General features: G+C 37.2%; 1 protein-coding gene across 3 annotated transcripts in view; it reads right to left on the bottom strand.

The window, feature by feature from the left end:
* Positions 1–20,539, bottom strand: part of LOC136877429 (sodium-coupled monocarboxylate transporter 2) — a 426,077-nt gene that overhangs the window by 13,296 nt on the left and 392,242 nt on the right. For all 3 annotated transcript variants that reach the window (XM_067151480.2, XM_067151461.2, XM_067151471.2), the window contains one exon: positions 9,552–9,652. In XM_067151480.2, coding sequence (XP_067007581.1) covers positions 9,552–9,652 — 101 coding nt within the window. The remainder of the gene's footprint in view (positions 1–9,551; positions 9,653–20,539) is intronic.

The following is a 20,539-nucleotide window of genomic DNA, read 5'->3' on the forward strand; positions in this document are numbered from 1 at the left end:
AGTGTCCAATGGTTGGCTACAGAGATTTGAGGACAGACATGGCATTCGAGTATTAAACATTGAAGGAGACAGCTGTGCAGCAGAAAACTTTAGGTTCGAGTTTCAGCGCATAATTGAGAGATACAATTTCGTTCCAAGTCAAGCGTAAAATGCCAATGAAACTGGACTTTATTGGAAGTGCTTACCCAGTAAAACACTAGCAGCTGCTGAAGAGAAATCAGCTCCTGGTCACAAATCTAGTAAAGAGCACATTACCATCTTGTGCTGTGTGAACGCTAGTGGCGACCATAAATTAAAATTAGCTGTTGTTGGTAAAGCAAAAATCCAGGTTCTTTCAAAGGAACAGTAATGAAATATTTCCCTGTAGATTTTCGTCATAATAAATCTACAAGGATGACAGGTGATATTTTCAGGACTTGGTTCCATAATAAGTTTGTTCCGCAGGTTCGAGATTTCTTGCTGTCCAAAGGCTTGCCATTAAAGGCCGTCCTTTTTTTGATAATGCACCCTCTCACCCTGTTGATGCAGAGTTGAAATCAAAGGATGGAAACATTTTTGTTTCCCATTTGCCACCTAATGTAACTTCAGTCATTAATTCAGCCGATGAACCAAGGCATCATCGCAACCTTTAAGGTGCATTATAAGCAGAAATTATTAGGCCTCTTACTTTCCGAAGAATCGTTGACGGTTGAGTTCTGGAAAAAACTCAATCTTAAAGAAGCACTTTATCTTACCCAGAAATCATGGGATCCAGTAACCGCTCAGAACATCACTCGATTGTGGAGAAAATTGTATGTTGATGTCAAAGAGCTCGCCGGCGATTTTCATGGATTTACTGATGAAGAGGAAAATGAGGGATTGATGATCAAAGATATCCTGAAGACTACTGAAAATAACATTCATTTTGGAGAAGTGGATGAAAGTAAAATTGAGGAATGGCTTCATACTGACGATGTATTGCCTTGGCATCACATTTTAACTGATGACAAAATAGTAAAGAAAAGCGTGAATGGGAACTCGGCGGTCAGCTGCAAAGTGACGAGTGAAAGTGAGAGGATGGGGAAGAAGTGTGCGTCACAAACAATCGCGTACCGCTTCAGACCGCACTAGAGTCGGTTGAAACGTTAATGGAATTCTTGGAGCAAGAGGACGATACGGAATGTTCAGACATTCTTGTAATTAAAAAGCTCAGAATTGACATAAAGAAGAAAATAAGTTGTAGGAGAGTGCAAGAAAAAGTAAATTATTTTTTTAAAGCAGCTTAAATGACACCAGGTAAATTAATTATTTATGGTCTGCTGGCAATTTAGTTGAATATTTAGTATGTATTGTTGTAGCTTTGACTGCATTTTGGTTTTAAAAAGGGTTTAATGGACTGCATTTTAAGGTTATACGGTATGTATTTTATGTACTTTAAAGTCCATTAAAATTACTAGTATGGATTATCCATTTTTTTAATTAACCGTTCATCCTTTCCTGGGCATTAGAACAGATAATTGGGGTTTTACTGTACTTACAAGTATCGTATGTCGCACAGGTAACACAGACCTGTGGTATTTCTGACATAATGATGCCACTCACAGGCAACGCAGACCCATGGTGTTCCTCACATAGGTTTACTAATCATGGGTGCCGGTATTCCCATGGTGTTCTTCACATAATGGGTACTAATCACAGGCAACGCAGATCCATGGTGTCGCTCATATAGTGGTACTATTCACAGATACTGTAAACCTACAGTGAATCCACTCTCTGCTGCTACTAATCACAAATCTGTTGTGTACCTAACATAGTGGTACTAATCACAAGTAAAGGCAACCCATGGTGTTCCCTACATGATGGTACTAATCACAAGTAGTTTCATGGTTCTAATAAACTCATCCCTTGGTTGCCCCTTTTAGTAACCTCTTATGACAGGCAGGGGATACTGTGGGTGTATTCTTCGTCTGCGTCCCCCACCCACAGGGGGTAGCGAGAAAAAAACTGAAGATCTATCTGATAGTAAGATTGTGGCCCCAGCCTAGATAGCCATGAATAATGACCAAGATTATCATAGCCCTTGAATCCAGGCAAAAGATCCTGAGCTAGCCGTACTCTGAGTAAGAAAGTAGGCTTAATGATGGAGCTGAGGCCCAACATTAAATTTCTCCTATTTCTTAGTGATCTTCCAGCCACATTTCTGTTGACAGATTACTGATATTTACACTTGCAGTTTGGTTTAAAATTACATCTGAATTTTCTCTTCAAAATTTGTCCCAGGGAATTGAAGGAAGCAAAGTACAACCAACGATTTGCATGAAAAGTGAATATTGTGGTAAAAAAAATGACAAGGAAAGAGAAGTCCTCAAAAATATACTATACAGTATACAGTATATTTTCTCCTGTTCTGGTCATTTCCCAGTTATCTGAGGTTGGCATTACATGTGAATTACACCCAGCCAGACTGGGAATCGAACCTGGGACACTCTGAACAGAAGGACACTATGCTGGCCATTCAGCCAAGTAGCCAGGCACGCAAATTCAATATCTTCTTCCTGGTCCTTTTCTCAGTTAGTTTGAATCGTCCATTCATGTGGATTTGGTCCCGTTTTATATAGGATTCCCTTCCTACAAACCCTATGAATTCACTATTGCATGTTTATTTGGTGGCTGTTAGTGTGGCATGTTGCAAGTGTATAAAGAAGCGAGTATTGAGAAAAGCATGAACATCCCTTCCCCGAGTCAGAGGAACTAACCAGAAGAGGCAAAAATCCCAGGCCCAGCCAGGTATTGAGCACGAGTCCCCCTAAACCAAAGGCCACAACACTGACCATTCAGCAAGTCGGACACAAATAAATGTGAAATTCATTAGGTTGTTTGTCTTTCCAATTTCCACTAGCTCTTCATCTGTGCGCAAAGAATGTTTGTTGCTAATGGCTTGGAAGAGAAAACAACTGCTACCATATGTCTTAGTGTATGTATATAGCATGAAAGTTTAGATTTTGATAAAAAAATGTTTTAAGTCTTTTATTTTTATAACTGTTAGGTTCTTCAGTTTGCCAAAACTAATTTTCAATAAATCTGAAAAATAAAACAAATGGTAACAGAAATATACCTAAATTAAGTTGCTTTTTTTTTTTTTTGAGGTATGTTTATTTACCATAAGTTTTCTTTTTCAGGTAGTTTATAAATTTATTTATTCATTCAAAATTAAGTTTGGCAGACTGAAGAACCCAACGGTCAATTAAATTAACCGAGTTGAAACTGAAAAGAGATGGCTTCAGATAACACAAAAAGAAAAAAGAAAAAAATGCTACAAGACTTCCATTTAGTTGTGCTTAGAAACTTCGATTACATGAACCTGCAAATTGCACCATCAATAAAAATCTTCCTTCTACAGGGTATTCAAAAAGTTATGCAAACCATAGCAAAGTCACGCTTATGTTATGTTTTGTGGCAGGTGTTGATCATTGATAATAGAGTATCGAGTTCAACAGAAGCATGGTTTACACAAGGGAGGAAATAATTTTCATTTTGGAAGAGTACATATGCAGTTTAAGTTACACAACCACCCACAAATGCTTTGCAGATTCTCATCCTGGAAAGGCACCTCTGAATAAATCGTCCAGCTCCATGACTAAATGGTTAGCATGCTGCCCTTTGGTCACAGGGACCCGGATTCGATTTCTGGTAGGGTCAGGAATTTTGATCATCATTGGTTAATTTCGCTGGCACAGGGGCTGGGTGTATGCGTCAACTCCAACATCATTTCATCCTCATCATGACCTGCAGGTCGCCTATGGCGTCAAATCAAAAGATTTGCATCTGGTGAGTCGAACATGTCCTCGGACACTCCCAGCACTAAAAGCAATATGCCATTTCATTTTTGAATAAATCAAGCATTAAATGTCTATGATAAATTCCAGAAAACTGGGAATGTGATACTCCTCGAAGTGGCAGACCAACGGCTCTCAGAGGACAAATTGACAGATATCCAAACCATAATGCTGAAGAGTCCCCAGAAATCTTTGTGCAGGTTGTCTGGTCAGAGTGGAGTGTTTTAGGGTACAGGGCATGTCACTGTAAGAAGATCGTTACACATGTTTCCATACAAAATGAAAGCTGTTCATGAGTTATTGCCAGGTAATGCCAACCATCATGTTTAATATAGTCATTGGTTCATGGAACATGTGACACCAGATGGAGAGAACTTTGATGACTGGTAATGGTCAGGAGAGGCTTGGTTCCTCCTCTGCGGGTATGTGCATTCACAGAATACGCAGAATCCTCATGTACTGCAAGAGTCTCCCCTCCATGCCCAAAAGATCAATGCATGGTGTGACAGACCATGAATGAGAATTTTCATTCGCTTCTTAGAATCTATGATCAACAGTCAACATTTCAGTTCGCTGGTCAGGCAAGTTCTTACTACTTTGACTGAGAAGGAAAAGACATGGTTTCAACAGGACAACGCAACCTCTCATACGGCTCATGTTACCACGGAGTACTCTGATTTGGTGTTGGCCGTGAAACGCTATGGGATGTGTTCGTAAACATGATCAGAAGAGTGCAAGGGTACAAGAGAATGAAGCAGTAGTTGGTGCTCATTTTCAACATTATTTGTAGTACCTCCATGGGTTGCATAACTTCCATCACCCTTCCATCATCCATCACCAACTCGATTTCTTCATATCTGCCTATCTGAGTGGACAGTGACATTATTCAGAAGGAAATAAATTGTTACTTGGTGCATTTCATATTGTAAATATCATACTAAAACAACAATTTCATTTACTTTAAGCATAACTTATCAATCATGAAAAATGTTGACTTCATCAATTAAAATACAGTTACTAATGCTTTAATTTAAACAGTTCAATATTTTTCCAGTTCATCTTAATCTTTTGTCTTTTTAATTGACTTCCCTAACTCTGCTTCCTAGGTTGCTAGAAGCATGACCTTTATAAAAACATGAACACTCCTAAGGAATAGACAAAATTCAAATCACATGCACAATATACTCCATCATTACTAATAGATTTACTCATTTCCAAGTATCCATGATGCCACTGGTTTTGTCTTCAGTGATCACTTTGCTGTAGCATTGCCATCTCAGTCAATTTTCGTTTTCCTCATGGCACACTGGAAAGATAACCACTGATAGTATTCACTTGTTCTACTGTCCTCAACCTTCCCTTCCATGATCCACTTCTTTAGATTTTCTCCCTTCCATCTCGCGATGTGTTAAAAAACTGGAATATTCTTTCATTGGTACGAGAAGAAAGGTATTTCAAAGTCTTCAGCTCCTGCAGAATGGAGGCAATGGTTCTTCTTGCAGTCCAAGACACACACAAAATTCTATGCCAGCACCACATTTCAAAGAGGCACTGATGCGCCTTTTTATTAAAGCCCTTATGATCCAGGTCTCGCAGCCATATGGGAAAAAAGAGAATACAGTACAGGGTTTCAATGAGAGTGATCTTTGTATTATTATAATTCCCCTGCTACATGATAGACCTACTTTGTATAAAAACATCTTTCAAACTCTAATATTAGTAACAGACACAAAACAAAGTTCTCCCATCACAAGAAAGAGTTATAGAAGACAGCCTTCAGAAATAGCTAAAAAGCACTCCAGGAGGAAAGTTATTTACCAATACAACAGCAGCGAAGTTAATATAATTCTTTGCTGAATTTTAATCATTCCTATGTAATGAACATCAACTCTGCAAAATGCAATATTTTGTACATTTTCAGCAACATAATGCCAAAGTTAAAGATTAAACTTATGTGGTAAATAAAATAGAAATGATTATGTTTTAGGAATATTTAAACTAGACGCAATAGAAAAGGAATGGTTAAGTGCTTTGGGTGCATAGGAATCAGATATCAAGTATGAATAATTCTTTTGACGTGGTGTTTAATTGCAATTTGACTGAAATACACATTTTGGGACACATTCAATACAAAACGTATTACAAACCGGAAGATTTTTTAGGTATAAAATCATTGCTGCCATGATAAAAGAAAATTTTCAATTGAACTAATACAGCAACAATGGCAAAAACTTTGATTGGAAGAGTCCATTAAATACATAAAAATGTGGAACTAGTGAGATTTCAATTGATTTTATACTCTGCCCAAAGCACATAATGTATATAATACACCAGAACTTTGTTAATTTAGACCAGAAGGTCTCAAATTCAAAACAATCTACTTATTCATGGTTCCTAGAGTTGAATATAGTGAAGCAGTAACAAACCATAAAACCGTTCATGGCATTTTTCATGAAGAACACTTCAAATATAAGAAAAGCACATATCAATCATAATACAAATATTAATACTTTACAACTTGTTTAAAAAGCTGGTAATATAGCTTCATTTCTTTGAATTTATTTACATGATATATGCAGACTCCTCAAGTTTATTTCCTGATTGAAATACAACAATCACTTCTATTTTGCTGGCCATTATTAGCATGCCTAGTCGTCATTGCTTAATCCATCTGCAGTTAATGACTGATATTTTATCAAGTAGCTCCATGCTCCACCTTCCAAGCTTTAATAACCAGTGGAATGTCTCATTTCATCTGCTGACAGCTGTCAATCAACTCAACAGGAAGTTCTGGGTTTAAGCCTAATGAGTGGGTTTTCCCCAGCTATCGAATCTCAAAATTCACTACCTGGAAGACTAATCAAGGAACATACCCTCAAGTGGTCAATAGCATGAACCCTTTCTTAGCTTCACAACAACTATAGTTCCATTTCCAACATGATTCTACACTGCTTCTATCTTCCACCCACGCAGCATTCAATAATCAAACTTTTTTTAAAATATGAGTTAAGCAATATAATATTTGAACATGAATTTGAAGTTACTATTAGGGCAGGAGAGACTACATAAGAGCGAGCAAGTTGGCCATGCGGTTAGGGTCGTGCAGCTGTAAGCTTGCGTTCAGGAGATAGCGAGTTCGAATCCCACTGTCGGCAACCCTGAAGATGGTTTTTACATTTTTGCACCAGGCAAATGCTGGCAAGCCATGGCTGCTATCTTCCCAATCCTAGCCCTTTCCCATAGCCAAAAACCTTCAGTATGTTAGTGTGATGTTACACAAGTAACAAAAAAAAGACTACCTGAGAAGCTAAGTGAGCGGAGTGACTACCTGTGTTACTGATTTTAGCTGCGTGGGGAGACTGATTATCTTGGATCCAATAAGAATATATCAGTCCCCTTAACAAAGAACACTGCAATGTATACGAAACATCGTCGACCTGTAGATCAAATACCAGTAACTCAAAGAAATAATGAATTTTTAAAATTATGTTTTATAGGAATGTCAATGGACCATGAGAAAAGTTTTAATTGTTCATAAATTTGAATTTAAAATATTTGAATTCACAGAGTTCTACTATAAATATTCCTCAATCTCTATGTCGATTCGGTAGAGTTGATCATTTATGGAATTAGACTACATTAAAAATATGAAAGTTTGTTCATGAACGCAAAATTCACATAAACAAGATACTGCATTCCTAATAACAAAAGAACTATGTGTTTTAATATACAATTAATTTTAAGAATATTACAATAACCGAGTGTGTTAGTTACTTGCTACAAGTATGCAGATGAAAGATTTCATTCAGAAAATACTGGATCTGCATCCTAGCCCCAAAAATTATTTTCTATTTTCACAACAGGCCTGTACTTTAATAAAGGCCATGGACACTACCTTCCCAGTCCTAGCCCTTCCCCATTCAACCATACCCAGAAAGCTGTAACTATCAGTGCAAACATTAAATCACTAGCAAACAATAACCGTCTTACTAATAAACGGTGTATAACTTTTATACAAGGTTTATACACCGTTTACGCGAAATTCGTAACTAATAAACCGTGTATAAGCCTCCTGTGTATACATCTGTTATAGTTATTCGCTGAATTGCTTATACAGTCCAGGACCCTAGTATAAGCGTTGTATAGCAGCGTGTAGCGGAAAAAAAGAAACGAGCGAGCAGTTTATTTTCGTGGTATTTATTGTCGACAGTAATATAATCGTTGTAAAATATTCGACTTATCCATTTAACATTGAACACACGTTGAAAGAATGACGATAACGTTGATGATCTTCACGATATTTTAAACATAGAAGACATACGGTACCGTACACCATTCAGAGGTTATGGAAGCTAGACATCTTCGTAAAGTAAAACATTTTAAAGAGACGGAATGACAATGAATAACTATAAAAGAAATGATGGTTGGGCGTATTTTTGTGTAAAAATATGTTACAGCTTAATAGACCTTTGATATTGCGAGTTTATTATACACTATCTGCCCCTACAAAGATCTTTCTTAATTGAGTACCTACCGTATACAAGGGGACATATTCCTCGAGATAAAAAATGGCATAACTTGAAAACCGTACGTAATATGATTTCCAGACTTTGTAGTTGAATACGTAGAAATGTGATGTATAAATGCCTAATAGAAACTTTTTTGATCTAACCTTTCGTTTAGCTACAAAACAGGTTTTCCTTTCTCCTGAAAAGTAAGGATTTTGGAATGTGTACCCTTTTCAACTCGCCGATTCAATTGCAATTGCTTACGTTTTCCGAACTTCCCCAGTTAGGAGCTTTTGATATTTTCTTAAGCTTTTCCATTTCTTTTTTTTAGCGTCCATTACACAAGCAAGCTGAAGAAATGTTGATATCAATATAAGTCAATTTCCAGCTGTCTCACGGAATGACAATGAATAACTATAAAATAAATTATGGTTGGGCGTATGTTTGTGTAATAAGGTGTTACTGCTTAATAGACTTTAAATTGCGAGTTTATTATACATTATCTGCCTCTACAAAGATCTTAGATCTTTCTCAAAGTTGAGTATAAAAAGGGACATATTCCTTGACATAAAAAATGGTATAACTTGAAAACCGTACGTAATATGATTTCCATACTTTGTAGTTGAATACGTAGAAATGTGATGTATAAATGCCTAATAGAAACTTTTTTGATCTAACCTTTCGTTTAGCTACAAAACAGGATTTCCTTTCTCCTGAAAAGGAAGGATTTTGGAATGTGTACACTTTTCAACCCGCCGATTGAATTACAATTGCTTACGTTTTCCGTACTATCCCAGTTAAGAGCTATTGATCTTTTCTTAAGCCATTCCATTTCTTTTTTTGGCGATCATTACACAAGCAAGCTGAAGAAATGTTGATATCAATATAAGCGAATTTCCAACTGTCTCACTTAGTGCTGTCACTGCCTTTTCGATATGCTGTGCTACTGTGCGACTTTCCGGAAAGTTTTGCTCGTAGATAACCAGCAGAAGCGATCATAAAGGCGGTGAACGTGCGAAATACGTCAGTGAACTACAGGAAGAGATTCCTACTCCTTGGAACGAGTGTATACGTGCTGTGTAGTAATACAATGCGTATACCTCGTTTATTAGTAAGAAAAATGTAAAACGCTTATACAGGGTTTATTCACTGTATAACTAAACAAGAGTTAAACAACGGTATAAGGACTTTTTATTAGTAAGACCCTTTATGTATAACTTCAGCTCACCTGTGCAGTAACTGATGATAATTCCCAGGAACACAGTAATACCACAACCCAGCAGTGTGTAGTACATGTATGTCATTGAGTACAAACCATCCAGAAAATCCCTGAAAATTGACATTTAGAAATTAATGAAAATTTCAAAAGCAGTTCATTGAAGTACAGTAAAAAAAAAATATTATTGCAAATCTTTTACAATGACTAGAAGCTGATTGTGCTCTGGACAGTTTATTTATTCTTACTATGTCATGTCTGCTTTTCATTGAGGTTGTGTGTAATTGAAAATGAAAACCTACAACCTGTTTTCCAGTCTTTGACCAGGTCAGAGATGTAATGAATGAACCATATAGACTATTATCACAATGGGGTCGAGACTCCCAAGGTAATTTATTAATGACTGATAGATGTTATGAAGCCTCTGTGGCTCAGATGGCAGCGCGTCGGCCTCTCACCGCTGGATACCGTGGTTCAAATCCCGGTCCTTCTATGTGAGATTTGTGCTGGACAAAGCGGAGGCGGGACAGGTTTTTCTCCGGGTACTCCGGTTTTTCCTGTCATCTTTCATTCCAGCAACACACTCCATTCTCATTTCATAGCATTTATCAGTCATTAATATATCACTTTGGGAGTGGCGACCCCATCGTACTAACAGCCTATATCTGATTCATTCACCAGGCGAGTTGGCCATGCGCGTAGAGGCGCGCGGCTGTGAGCTTGCATCCGGGAGATAGTAGGTTCGAATCCCACTATCGGCAGCCCTGAAGATGGTTTTCCATGGTTTCCCATTTTCACACCAGGCAAATGCTGGGGCTGTACCTTAATTAAGGCCATGGCCACTTCCTTCCAACTCCTAGGCCTTACCTATCCCATCGTCGCCATAAGACCTATCTGTGTCGGTGCGACGTAAATCCGCTAGCAAAAAAAAAAATCTGATTCATTCATTACATCTGACCCGGTCAAAGACTGGAAAACAGGTTGTAGGTTTACAGATGTTATGAAATGATAATGGAGAGTGTTGCTGGAATGAAAGATGACAGGGAAAACCGGAGTACCCGGAGAGAAACCTGTCCCGCCTCCATTTTGTCCAGCACAAATCTCACATGGAGTGACCAGGATTTGAATCACGATATCCAGCGGTGAGAGGCCGACACGCTGCAGTCTGAACCACGGAGGCTCTTGAGTGTAATTATTTCTCCTAAATATTGAAAGTTGGCAATGATTTTGGTTTCCTGTTCATCTGTTGTGATTTTATTTAGGAGTGGTGGCTCAGTTAATATGATTTCTGCTTAGATACATACATACATACATACATACATACATACATACATACATACATACATACATACATACATAATCATTATAGACTGTTATGCCTTTCAGCGTTCAGTCTGCAAGCCTCTGTGAATTTACTAAACGTCGCCACAATCCTCAATTTGAACTAGTGTAGTGGCCTCATTTAGTTCTATACCTCTTATCTTTAAATCGTTAGAAACCGAGTCTAACCATCGTCGTCTTGGTCTACCTCTACTTCTCTTACCCTCCATAGCAGAGTCCATTATTCTCCCAGGTAACCTATGCTCCTCCATTCGCCTCACATGACCCCTCCACCGAAGCCGGTTTATACGTACAGCTTCATCCATCGAGTTCGTTCCTAAATTAGCCTTTATCTCTTCAATCCGAGTACCCTCCTGCCATTGTTCCCACCTGTTTGTACCAGCAATCATTCTTGCTACTTTCATGTCTGTTACTTCTAACTTATGAATAAGATATCCTGAGTCCACCCAGCTTTTGCTCCCATAAAGCAAAGTTGGTCTGAAAACAGACCGATGTAAAGATAGTTTCGTCTGGGAGCTGACTTCCTTCTTACAGAATACTGTTGATCGCAAGTGCGAGCTCACTGCATTAGCTTTACGACATCTTGATTCAATCTCGCTTACTATATTACCATCCTGGGAGAACACACAACCTAAATACTTGAAATTATCGACCTGTTCTAGCTTTGTATCACCAATCTGACCTTCAATTCTGTTGAATTTCTTACCTACGGACATCAATTTACTCTTCGAAAGGCTAATTTTCATACCATACTCATTGCACCTATTTTCAAGTTCCAAGATATTAGACTGCAGGCTTTCGGCACAATCTGCCATTAAGACCAAGTCGTCAGCATAGGCCAGACTGCTTACTACATTTCCACCTAATTGAATCCCTCCCTGCCATTTTATACTTTTCACAGTAGATCCATATAAACTACGAACAGCGAAGGTGAAAGATTACAGCCTTGTCTAACCCCTGTAAGTACCCTGAACCAAGAACTCATTCTACCATCAATTCTCACTGAAGCCCAATTGTCAACATAAATGCCTTTGATTGCTTTTAATAATCTACCTTTAATTCCATAGTCGCCCAGTATGGTGAACATCTTTTCCCTCGGTACCCTGTCATATGCTTTCTCTAGATCTTCGAAACAAAAACACAACTGCCTATTCCTCTCGTAGCATTTTTCAATTGCCTGGCGCATACTGAAAATCTGATCCTGACAGCCTCTCTGTGGTCTGAAACCACACTGGTTTTCATCCAACTTCCTCTCAATGACTGATCGCACCCTCCCTTCCAAGATGCCAGTGAATACTTAGCCTGGTATACTAGTCAATGAGATACCTCAATAGTTGTTGCAATCCTTCCTGTTCCCTTGCTTATAGATAGGTGCAATTACTGCTTGTGCCCAATCTGAAGGTACCTCACCAACACTCCATGCTAATTTTACTATACTCTATGAAGTCATTTCATCCCTGCCTTCCCACTATACTTCACCATTTCAGGTCTAATTTCACCTATTTCATCTATTAATTACCATCCTTTCCACTTTCTCAAGCATAATTTTACTAACATCATTTTCCTCCTCCCCATGAGCTTGGCTGTTCACAACACCACCAGGATGGTTTCCTTTTACATTAAGATGTTCAAAATATTCCCTCCACCTCTCCAGTGATTCCCTGGGATCTATTACAAGGTCATCTGAATTACTCAAAACACTGTTCATTTCCTTTTTCCCTCCCTTCCTAAGATTCTTTATTACTGTCCAGAAAGGTTTCCCTGCTGCTTGACCTAGCCTTTCCAGGTTGTTACCAAAATCTTCCCATGATTTCTTTTTGGATTCAACAACTATTTGTTTCGCTCTGTTTCTTTCATCTACATACAAATCCCTGTCTGCCTCGGCCCTTGTTTGGAGCCATTTCTGATAAGCCTTCTTTTTACGTTTACAAGCTGCTCTCACTTCATCATTCCACCAAGATGTTCACCTTTTCCCATCTTTACACACAGATGTTCCTAGGCATTCCCTTGCTGTTTCTACTACAGCGTCCCTGTATGCCACCCATTCACTTTCTGTATCCTGAACCTGCTTACTGTCTACTGTTCGAAACTTCTCACTAATCATATCCATGTACTTCTGTCTAATTTCCTCGTCCTGGAGATTTTCTACCCTTATTTGTTTGCAGACTGATTTCACGTTCTCTACCCTAGGCCTAGAGATACTTAGTTCACTACAGATCAGATAGTGGTCTGTATCATCGAAAAATCCCCAGAAAACTCGTACATCCCTAACAGATTTCCTGAATTCAAAGTGTGTTAAGATATAGTCTATTACGGATCTGGTACCCCTAGCCTCCCATGTGTAATGGTGAATAGCCTTATGCTTGAAGAATTTCTGCTTTTCAAAGGATATTCTGAAGCCAATTTTCTGCCGTGATTAAACTTCTTGCTGGGCTTTCTGACAATTGTTGGATAGTAGAGCAAGGTCATCCATGAATCCAGGCAGTTTAAATTTATGTTGTCTTTGGACGTTCCAATTCTGATGTTATTCGGGTTATCCTTGCACCATTCTATTATTACATAATCCAAGGCACATTTGAACAGCAGTGGTGACAGGCAATATCCCTGGTGTAAACATTTTTTTATGAAAAATGGCTCAGAGAAATGAACTTTACCATAGATTTTGTGTTTGTTAAGGTGAGTTCTATCAATTTGATTAATTTTTGGTGGCATCCACAATTTAAGATTTTCAATATTGAATAAGTATGGATACAGTCATATGCCTTCTTGAAGCCCATAAAGGTTATTGCAAGAGGCTTGTTTTGTTTCCTGTAATATGCCATGGCTAGTTTTAAAGTGATGATCTGTTCATGCAACTTCTAGATCTGAAGCCTCCCTGGTATTCACCAATACTCACTCTAGTTTTTCTTTAATCCTACCATACAGGATTCTGGTGGGAATCTTATATATGCAGTCCAAGAGAGATGTACCTCTATAGTTATCTAGATTGCTCTTATCTCCTTTTTTATGGAGTGGGTGGACTGTAGATGTGGTCCAATGCAGAAGTTCTAGAAGGTCTTGAAGTCGAGGATGATGGTCTTGTAGTAGAAGGCGGCTCTCCAAAAAGTCTTGAACCACGAACTAGTACTCGAGGCAGATTTGAGTTTGAAATTAGCACTCCAGGTGGATTTGGGGTTGAAGATGTCTCAATGAAAAATCTTGGAGAATTTGGCACTCCAGATATGTTCAGGGTTAAAAAAGTTTGATCAGGAAAACTTGATGGAGAAATGGCACCTCAGATAGATTTGGGGTTGAAGATGTCTGATTAGAGAAACTTGATTGAGAGATTGTTACCCAAGGTGGATTTGGGGTTGAAGATGTAAAGAAAGTTGATGAAGAAATTGTTACCCCAGATTGATTTGGGGTAGAAAATGGCTTACCAGAAGATCTTACGCGATGTGTTGTCAATGTTGCTGCTGCTGCTGTTGTTGTTGTTACTGACTCTGTTGTTGTTGTTGTTGCTGATGTTGTTGCCTCTGACTATGTTGTCAGTATTGTTGTTGCCTCTGTTGTCCTTGATGATGATGTTGCTGACTCTGTTGTAGATGATGTTGTTGTTGTCTGCTCTAAAGATGTTCCGGCACACTGCTGCCCGTAGAAGTTGGAGGCAGTGAATACAGTAGGAGAACTAATGTTAAGTTCACCATATTCCTCACTTAACGTCAATCTGTTATTTCTGTGAGGGATAGGCGGCTGTTGTTTCCAAGTTACTTGGTTATACTTACAACCATTCTTTACCTCCAAGTTGGTTAGGAGGTTTGCGCTGATAAATTTCCAACATTTGTTGGAAAATAGATAAGTAAATTAGGGGTTGAACACTCCACTATTGTGAGGTTCTAGCCCCGCAGTGCGAAGTGTGTGCGAGTGGCAGAGAATTCCCTCGGCTCTGATATATGGTTCTGGACAAAGAGAATCTTTCTAGAAGCAGTGACGTAAATTCTTAGTTGAGCAGTTGCATCAAACTAGCCTTGAACTCTTGCACCAAATTTCTAATACTTGTAGTGCAATAGTAGGCAATAATTCTGATTTTTAATGTTGCAGAAAATTTTGGTTTACAAGCAATAATTCAGATGTTTTTAAAATTTTAGTTCTCTGCTCTTTCAGAATTTTGGTTGTATTCTAAATTTTGATGGTCTTGAGGATTGAACGAGGAAGGCAACTCTTGGTAACGTGCATAAAGAGGCTATTCACCAAGGCGCGTACCAAGGGATTGAAATATTATGTCATTACGTCAGCTAACCTTGACCAAGAATTCCACTGCGATAATAGAGTTGAGTTCAATATCCTCCTCAGCTCTGTACATCTCCAAGTACATCTCCAGGTACATCACTTCGAGTACGATAATTTCCAACGGTCTGCTGTAGAGAAACCCAGAAAGTTTAAAGTATCATTTGAACAAAATCTGGAATAATATCCAGAATCCTTAAGTACGTTCATTTTTATTTTTTTAAACTTGAAAAGTCCTACAGTCTTGTGCTTGATACTTGATTACAGTCATTCTAAATTTATTCTAAAGCCATAATCTTGGGCAGTAATGGAAACCACTCCCTACTATATTTCCTTCTATATAATCTTCTGCACATAATTTACTTTTAGATAACTCACTGGTATCTTCCTTTCCATGTTTTAAATTATGATAAATTTCCCTAGTTCCATCCTTGCTTTCTTCATTTAGACTTTCTTCTTCACTTTCACTTTCATTTGAATTACACTTACAAATAGCCTTCAGAAGTCTGTTTATATATTTTGCTTTTTTGCATTTAGGAAGATCCTTTAAGGACACAAATGCATCCTTTTGTTTATTGTAAACTGTAATTTCTGTGCAGCCATCTTTTAGAAGAATTACATCTAAACATTGTACTTGGTTTTCCTTATCCAGTGAATTGTTTAGTTTTTCTCTATTATCTTGGTAATGCCATATATTGTCAAAGTACAAGTCCATAATTTTCGTGTTCATGTCTTGTGAGCCCATTTATAGTCCTTAAAATAGATCAGCTCCATTACATAATTGGGTCCAGACGTTTCAGGTGGACCGAAAGTTTCATATGTTTTAATTTCCTTGTTTTGATTTTGACTTTCTCTTTTTTCTTTGATGATTAATTAGTTTTCTGGTTTCAGTACTGGAAGCTTTAGTACCATCACTACAACTCTCTTTACATTCACCTGCGTCATCTATACTTGTCTCACTACCAAGATCATTAGTGTTGCTCACAGCAGCATTGCTAAAATTTTCAAGTTTCATTCTCATAGTTATAGTTTTCTGAACACACCTGAAAAAAACACTAGTTTATGTTTGGATGGTGTATTCTTGAATTCACCTAAATTTATTTTGAAAATATGACCCAAATCAACTTTCTTTTCTAGCAATTCCTTCTCAAACCAATAATTTGAAACACAATTGAAATCCCTGCCTTCTATGTGAAATATATATTGAATATTACCCCTATAATTAATTCCTTTCAAGTATTCCACAAAATATGTCATGCCTTCTTCCAGAGTTTCCAATCTCTTACAATCAACCACTCCAATTTTTCCCTTTATCTCTGCCATTTTATTTTCCATCCTCGGAGCAGTACAAATACCTGCTTTTAAAAATTTTCCGTTCGTTGATCTATCAAATGTCTCTGAAGAGATTAGATTTTCAGCTTCCATTTATAGGAGCCAAAAGTCAGTAGCTGAAATGGATCATTGTTTTGTGATCAATTGTTGAGGTTGCCGAGATGGAGATTGATTAATGCAATCGTGGAGGTAGCTGAATTGGTCTGTTTATGCAAGCATTGAAAATTAGAATTTAATAAATAGAATAATTTATCAATGTAGTAATTTTTCATATAAAAACATAGGGTTTTCAAACTCGGGGCCATATCAGCATTATACATCTACTAGTTGATTAGATGTTTCTGAGATTGTCTCTTGATTTGCCTGATAATTTGGGTGATTTTTTTCCTGATATTTTTGAGGTTGATTACATTTTCTTCTGTTTTTTTGGTTTGAAATTTTAACCATGAATTTTATCACACACTGATGTTCACCAGGCATGTCTTTTACATGGGTTACAGGTTCTAAATTTTTAGCTTGTTTGAGAAATGGTATCAGTTCTTCTGAATCATCAATTTTATGATTCATGTAGTTTCCTGATATTTTTCATTTCTGATTTATTGGCATGGGTCATAATTTTTCTTTTGTTTGTTGGACTTCTGTTTCTTCTACTTTAGAAGGTGTGAATGTAATTTTGATTTTGACTCTATAGTGGTCTGAGCCAGTGTCTATTCCTCTTAATACTTCATTGTTGTAGCAGTGGCAGCCTGTGCTGAATTGTGTTGGTGGTTCTGCACTGTGACACCCAGTCCATCACAGTAAGTGTAATAGACAAATCTAAATTGGTATCACATTTTTGAGAAGTGTCAATTGAGGTTGTCTGCATCCACCTTCCAACCCTGCAAAAAACACCTGATATCTCTCTCTCTCTCTCTCTCTCTCTCTGTGTGTGTTCTATCAGCTTTCAAGTTTTCAAAAATTTACAGAAAAAGTATGGGTAACTAAATATCTTGGTAAGAATAATTCCTTATTTTGAGTAACTTTGACAATATAAACAACTGCCTTGTAAAAATAAAATGATAAAAGTTACAAAATAAATCATTTCTTCCCCTTATCGAAAATAATTTTGATCTAGTATCAACACATTGCAAGTTATAAATCTCATTCCGTATTGACGGTTGTCACTTTACAAATAGGAATATTTATAAAATCCTCGTTATCAATACAAATCAACTCATCTGTTAGATGGAACAAAGTCAATACATGTTTCAGCCTATTCTCAAGGCCATCTTCTGTAACAGAACACTTATTACATAACACAAAAAACAAATTAAAAATCTTGAAGTGAAACAACAGTGATCATGATTAATGAATTAAAAATGTATTGAGGTACAAAGTCCTCTCGTCTGATAGGTCGTTCTTTATTGACAAATAAAACTTGCTGTTAAAATGAAAACACTGTGCTGAGCAGTGTAGTGAGACTGTCAATACCATGGATTAAAATGTGTGTAACATCTGTAATGAGAAAAGGAATTATGAGTGAAAAACAAGTTAAAAATTATGTAAGAAAAGAAAACTCAATCAACTTACTTGTAATAAAAGTTGTCTTCTCGAATGGAAATGATCTTGTCAGTCTTAAGTCACATTGACAACTAAGCTTGTGTCTGGCTTACCGTGTGTCTGTGCCGATGCGGTTGGGTGGGGGAATGGAGAGGGAGGGGCGAAAGGGGAGGGATGAGGTAAGTCATGGGAGGGGGTATTGACGGAAGGGTGGATCTTGTTCTAGAATGTCGGTAGTGAAAATTGTTTTTATTAATAAATTGATGATAATGATGATGCTTGTTTTTTAAAGGGGCCTAACATCGAAGGTCATCAGCCCCTATATTAATTAATTGTTCGCAGATGAGCGGGACAAAGGTTTCCAATATTACATTTTTCTTTTCATTGATTTCATTGAAGTTGTACACAGGATTGTCATATTGGTCAATATCTATATAAATATTCTCTAGTATATTGAGTAAGGGACCATTCTGTTCACAGTGTAAGATCTTTAAATCTTTGTCAATTATTGTGTATGGCTGAGTAGCAGTTGTACTTCAGGATAATGAGGTGTTCGGAGTATCTTATATTGAAGCTACAGCCTGTTTGTCCAACATACGTTGAAAAACACGATTGGTATTTTAATTTGTATATCCCAGAATTTGAGAATTTTTTGTTGCTGTTGAAGGTGTGAGAATTAAAACATTTTTTTGCATTGGTGTGAACGGTCTTGAAAGCTACTTTTAACTTGTGTTTTTTAAAGATTTTTGAAATAGGATATATATATTATTATTAAAGGTAAATGTGGTGAATTTCTCTTTAGGGGAAGATTCTTTTTCTAAGGAGGTCTTGGGTTTACTTTTAAATTTATTCAGAATTTTGTTCACAAAACTTCCATTCCCCTTTTCTCCAATCAGGATGTTTCCAAGTTTTTATGTTTGCTTGGCTTCCTTTTGAGGTACATGGATACGGAGACGTCATTGTACTCTCTGCAGAGTTTGACATGTATGTTTATGTGGAGATCATTTCCTGATTACATCTCTAATGTTTCTATTTACATGGTTTACTGTTTGAGGAGATCACAAAACTTCTCCACTTCTTTCCTTGGCTTTGTTGGAAAATTTTTCTCATTAGTAAGGAATGGGCATTTATGATAATATAAATTTTATTTATTGTTTTTAAGATTAAAGTTGCAATTCTTGGTGAGATGGCTTGAAAAGTCAATTACAGAATTGTAGAATCTATTATTTTTACATTTACTATAAACCTTGCTCCAAACTGGAGGCAATGTTCCATGACACTTTGTCTAGGTTTCCCATTGTAAATTCTGTATCCTTGAGATTCAAATGGTTTTCCTGTCTTGTTTCTCATCTCCTGGATCCCAGCTATTAATATTTTCTGTTTCTCTAATTAGTCTGTAAAGTTCTTGAGTTTTCCAAGTTTTAGTAAAGAATTAATATTGATTGCAATGTAGCTGATGTTTCTTGTGTGCTGGTATATGTTTGGGCAATTGCAAATGCTCTGATTCATTGCTGTCTTCTAGGTGGCTACCCATCGAATCCGATGTAGCCATTTCCTGCTTTTATATTGCACAGGACGGTGGCGTTGTTTTCCCAAAAGACCTTTCAATATTTAACTTTCAAAGGTAATCAGCTTTGAGTGGAGCAAACTCCAATTTAAAGCTATGGTTGTTAACTGCAGAGAAATTCAGATTTAGTTCACCTTTTGGATATCTCCAATTTTCCAGAGGCTATCCAGCCACATGGAGACACAAACCAAAAATAAAGTTAAGATGTTGAGTTTTGAGAATTTTATTTTTGGTTCTGGAATTGACTTAATAATAATAATAATAATAATAATAATAATAATAATAATAATAATAATAATAATAATAATAATAATAATAATAATAATAATAATATTCAATAATTGATTTTAAAAAATGTGTTGTCTTCCAGAAGAAGTGTGATGTTAATCTGATAATGATAATACACCGCCTGTTTCCAGTCATTTGACCGAGTCAGGAATGGAAGGAATGAACCCCATCTAGCGGAGAGGATAGGAACTTTGCCAGCTGCCGAAGCCTGTCGCATTCTCTGGGACAACGATTAATGACTGACAGATGAAATGAAATGATATTGGGGTGTCTTTCTGGAATGAAAGATGACTGGGAAAACCGGAGTACCCGGAGAAAAACCTGTCCCGCCTCTGCTTTGTTCAACATAAATCTCGCATGGAGTGACTGGGATTGGAACCATGGAACCCATCAGAGAGAGGCCAACACGCTGCTGCCCGAGCCACGGACGTTTCTGTTAATCTGAAAACCTTGTTAATATGTGTCTTAGTTTGCTAGTTTGTAACATGTTAAATTACATGACTAGACAATTGAAAATAAAAAGTTAAATGTTTCTAAAATGAAATGTATAATTAATCATCTGTAAATCACATGAACATTGAAATTAAATGGAGACAGCAGAGCCATTTAGCATAATCATGTCCAGGACTGGGATTGAGTGTGAAGACTGCAGTGTTTGAGGAGGTGG

Source organism: Anabrus simplex, chromosome 1, assembly GCF_040414725.1.
Source record: "Anabrus simplex isolate iqAnaSimp1 chromosome 1, ASM4041472v1, whole genome shotgun sequence".
Lineage (NCBI taxonomy): Eukaryota > Metazoa > Arthropoda > Insecta > Orthoptera > Tettigoniidae > Anabrus > Anabrus simplex.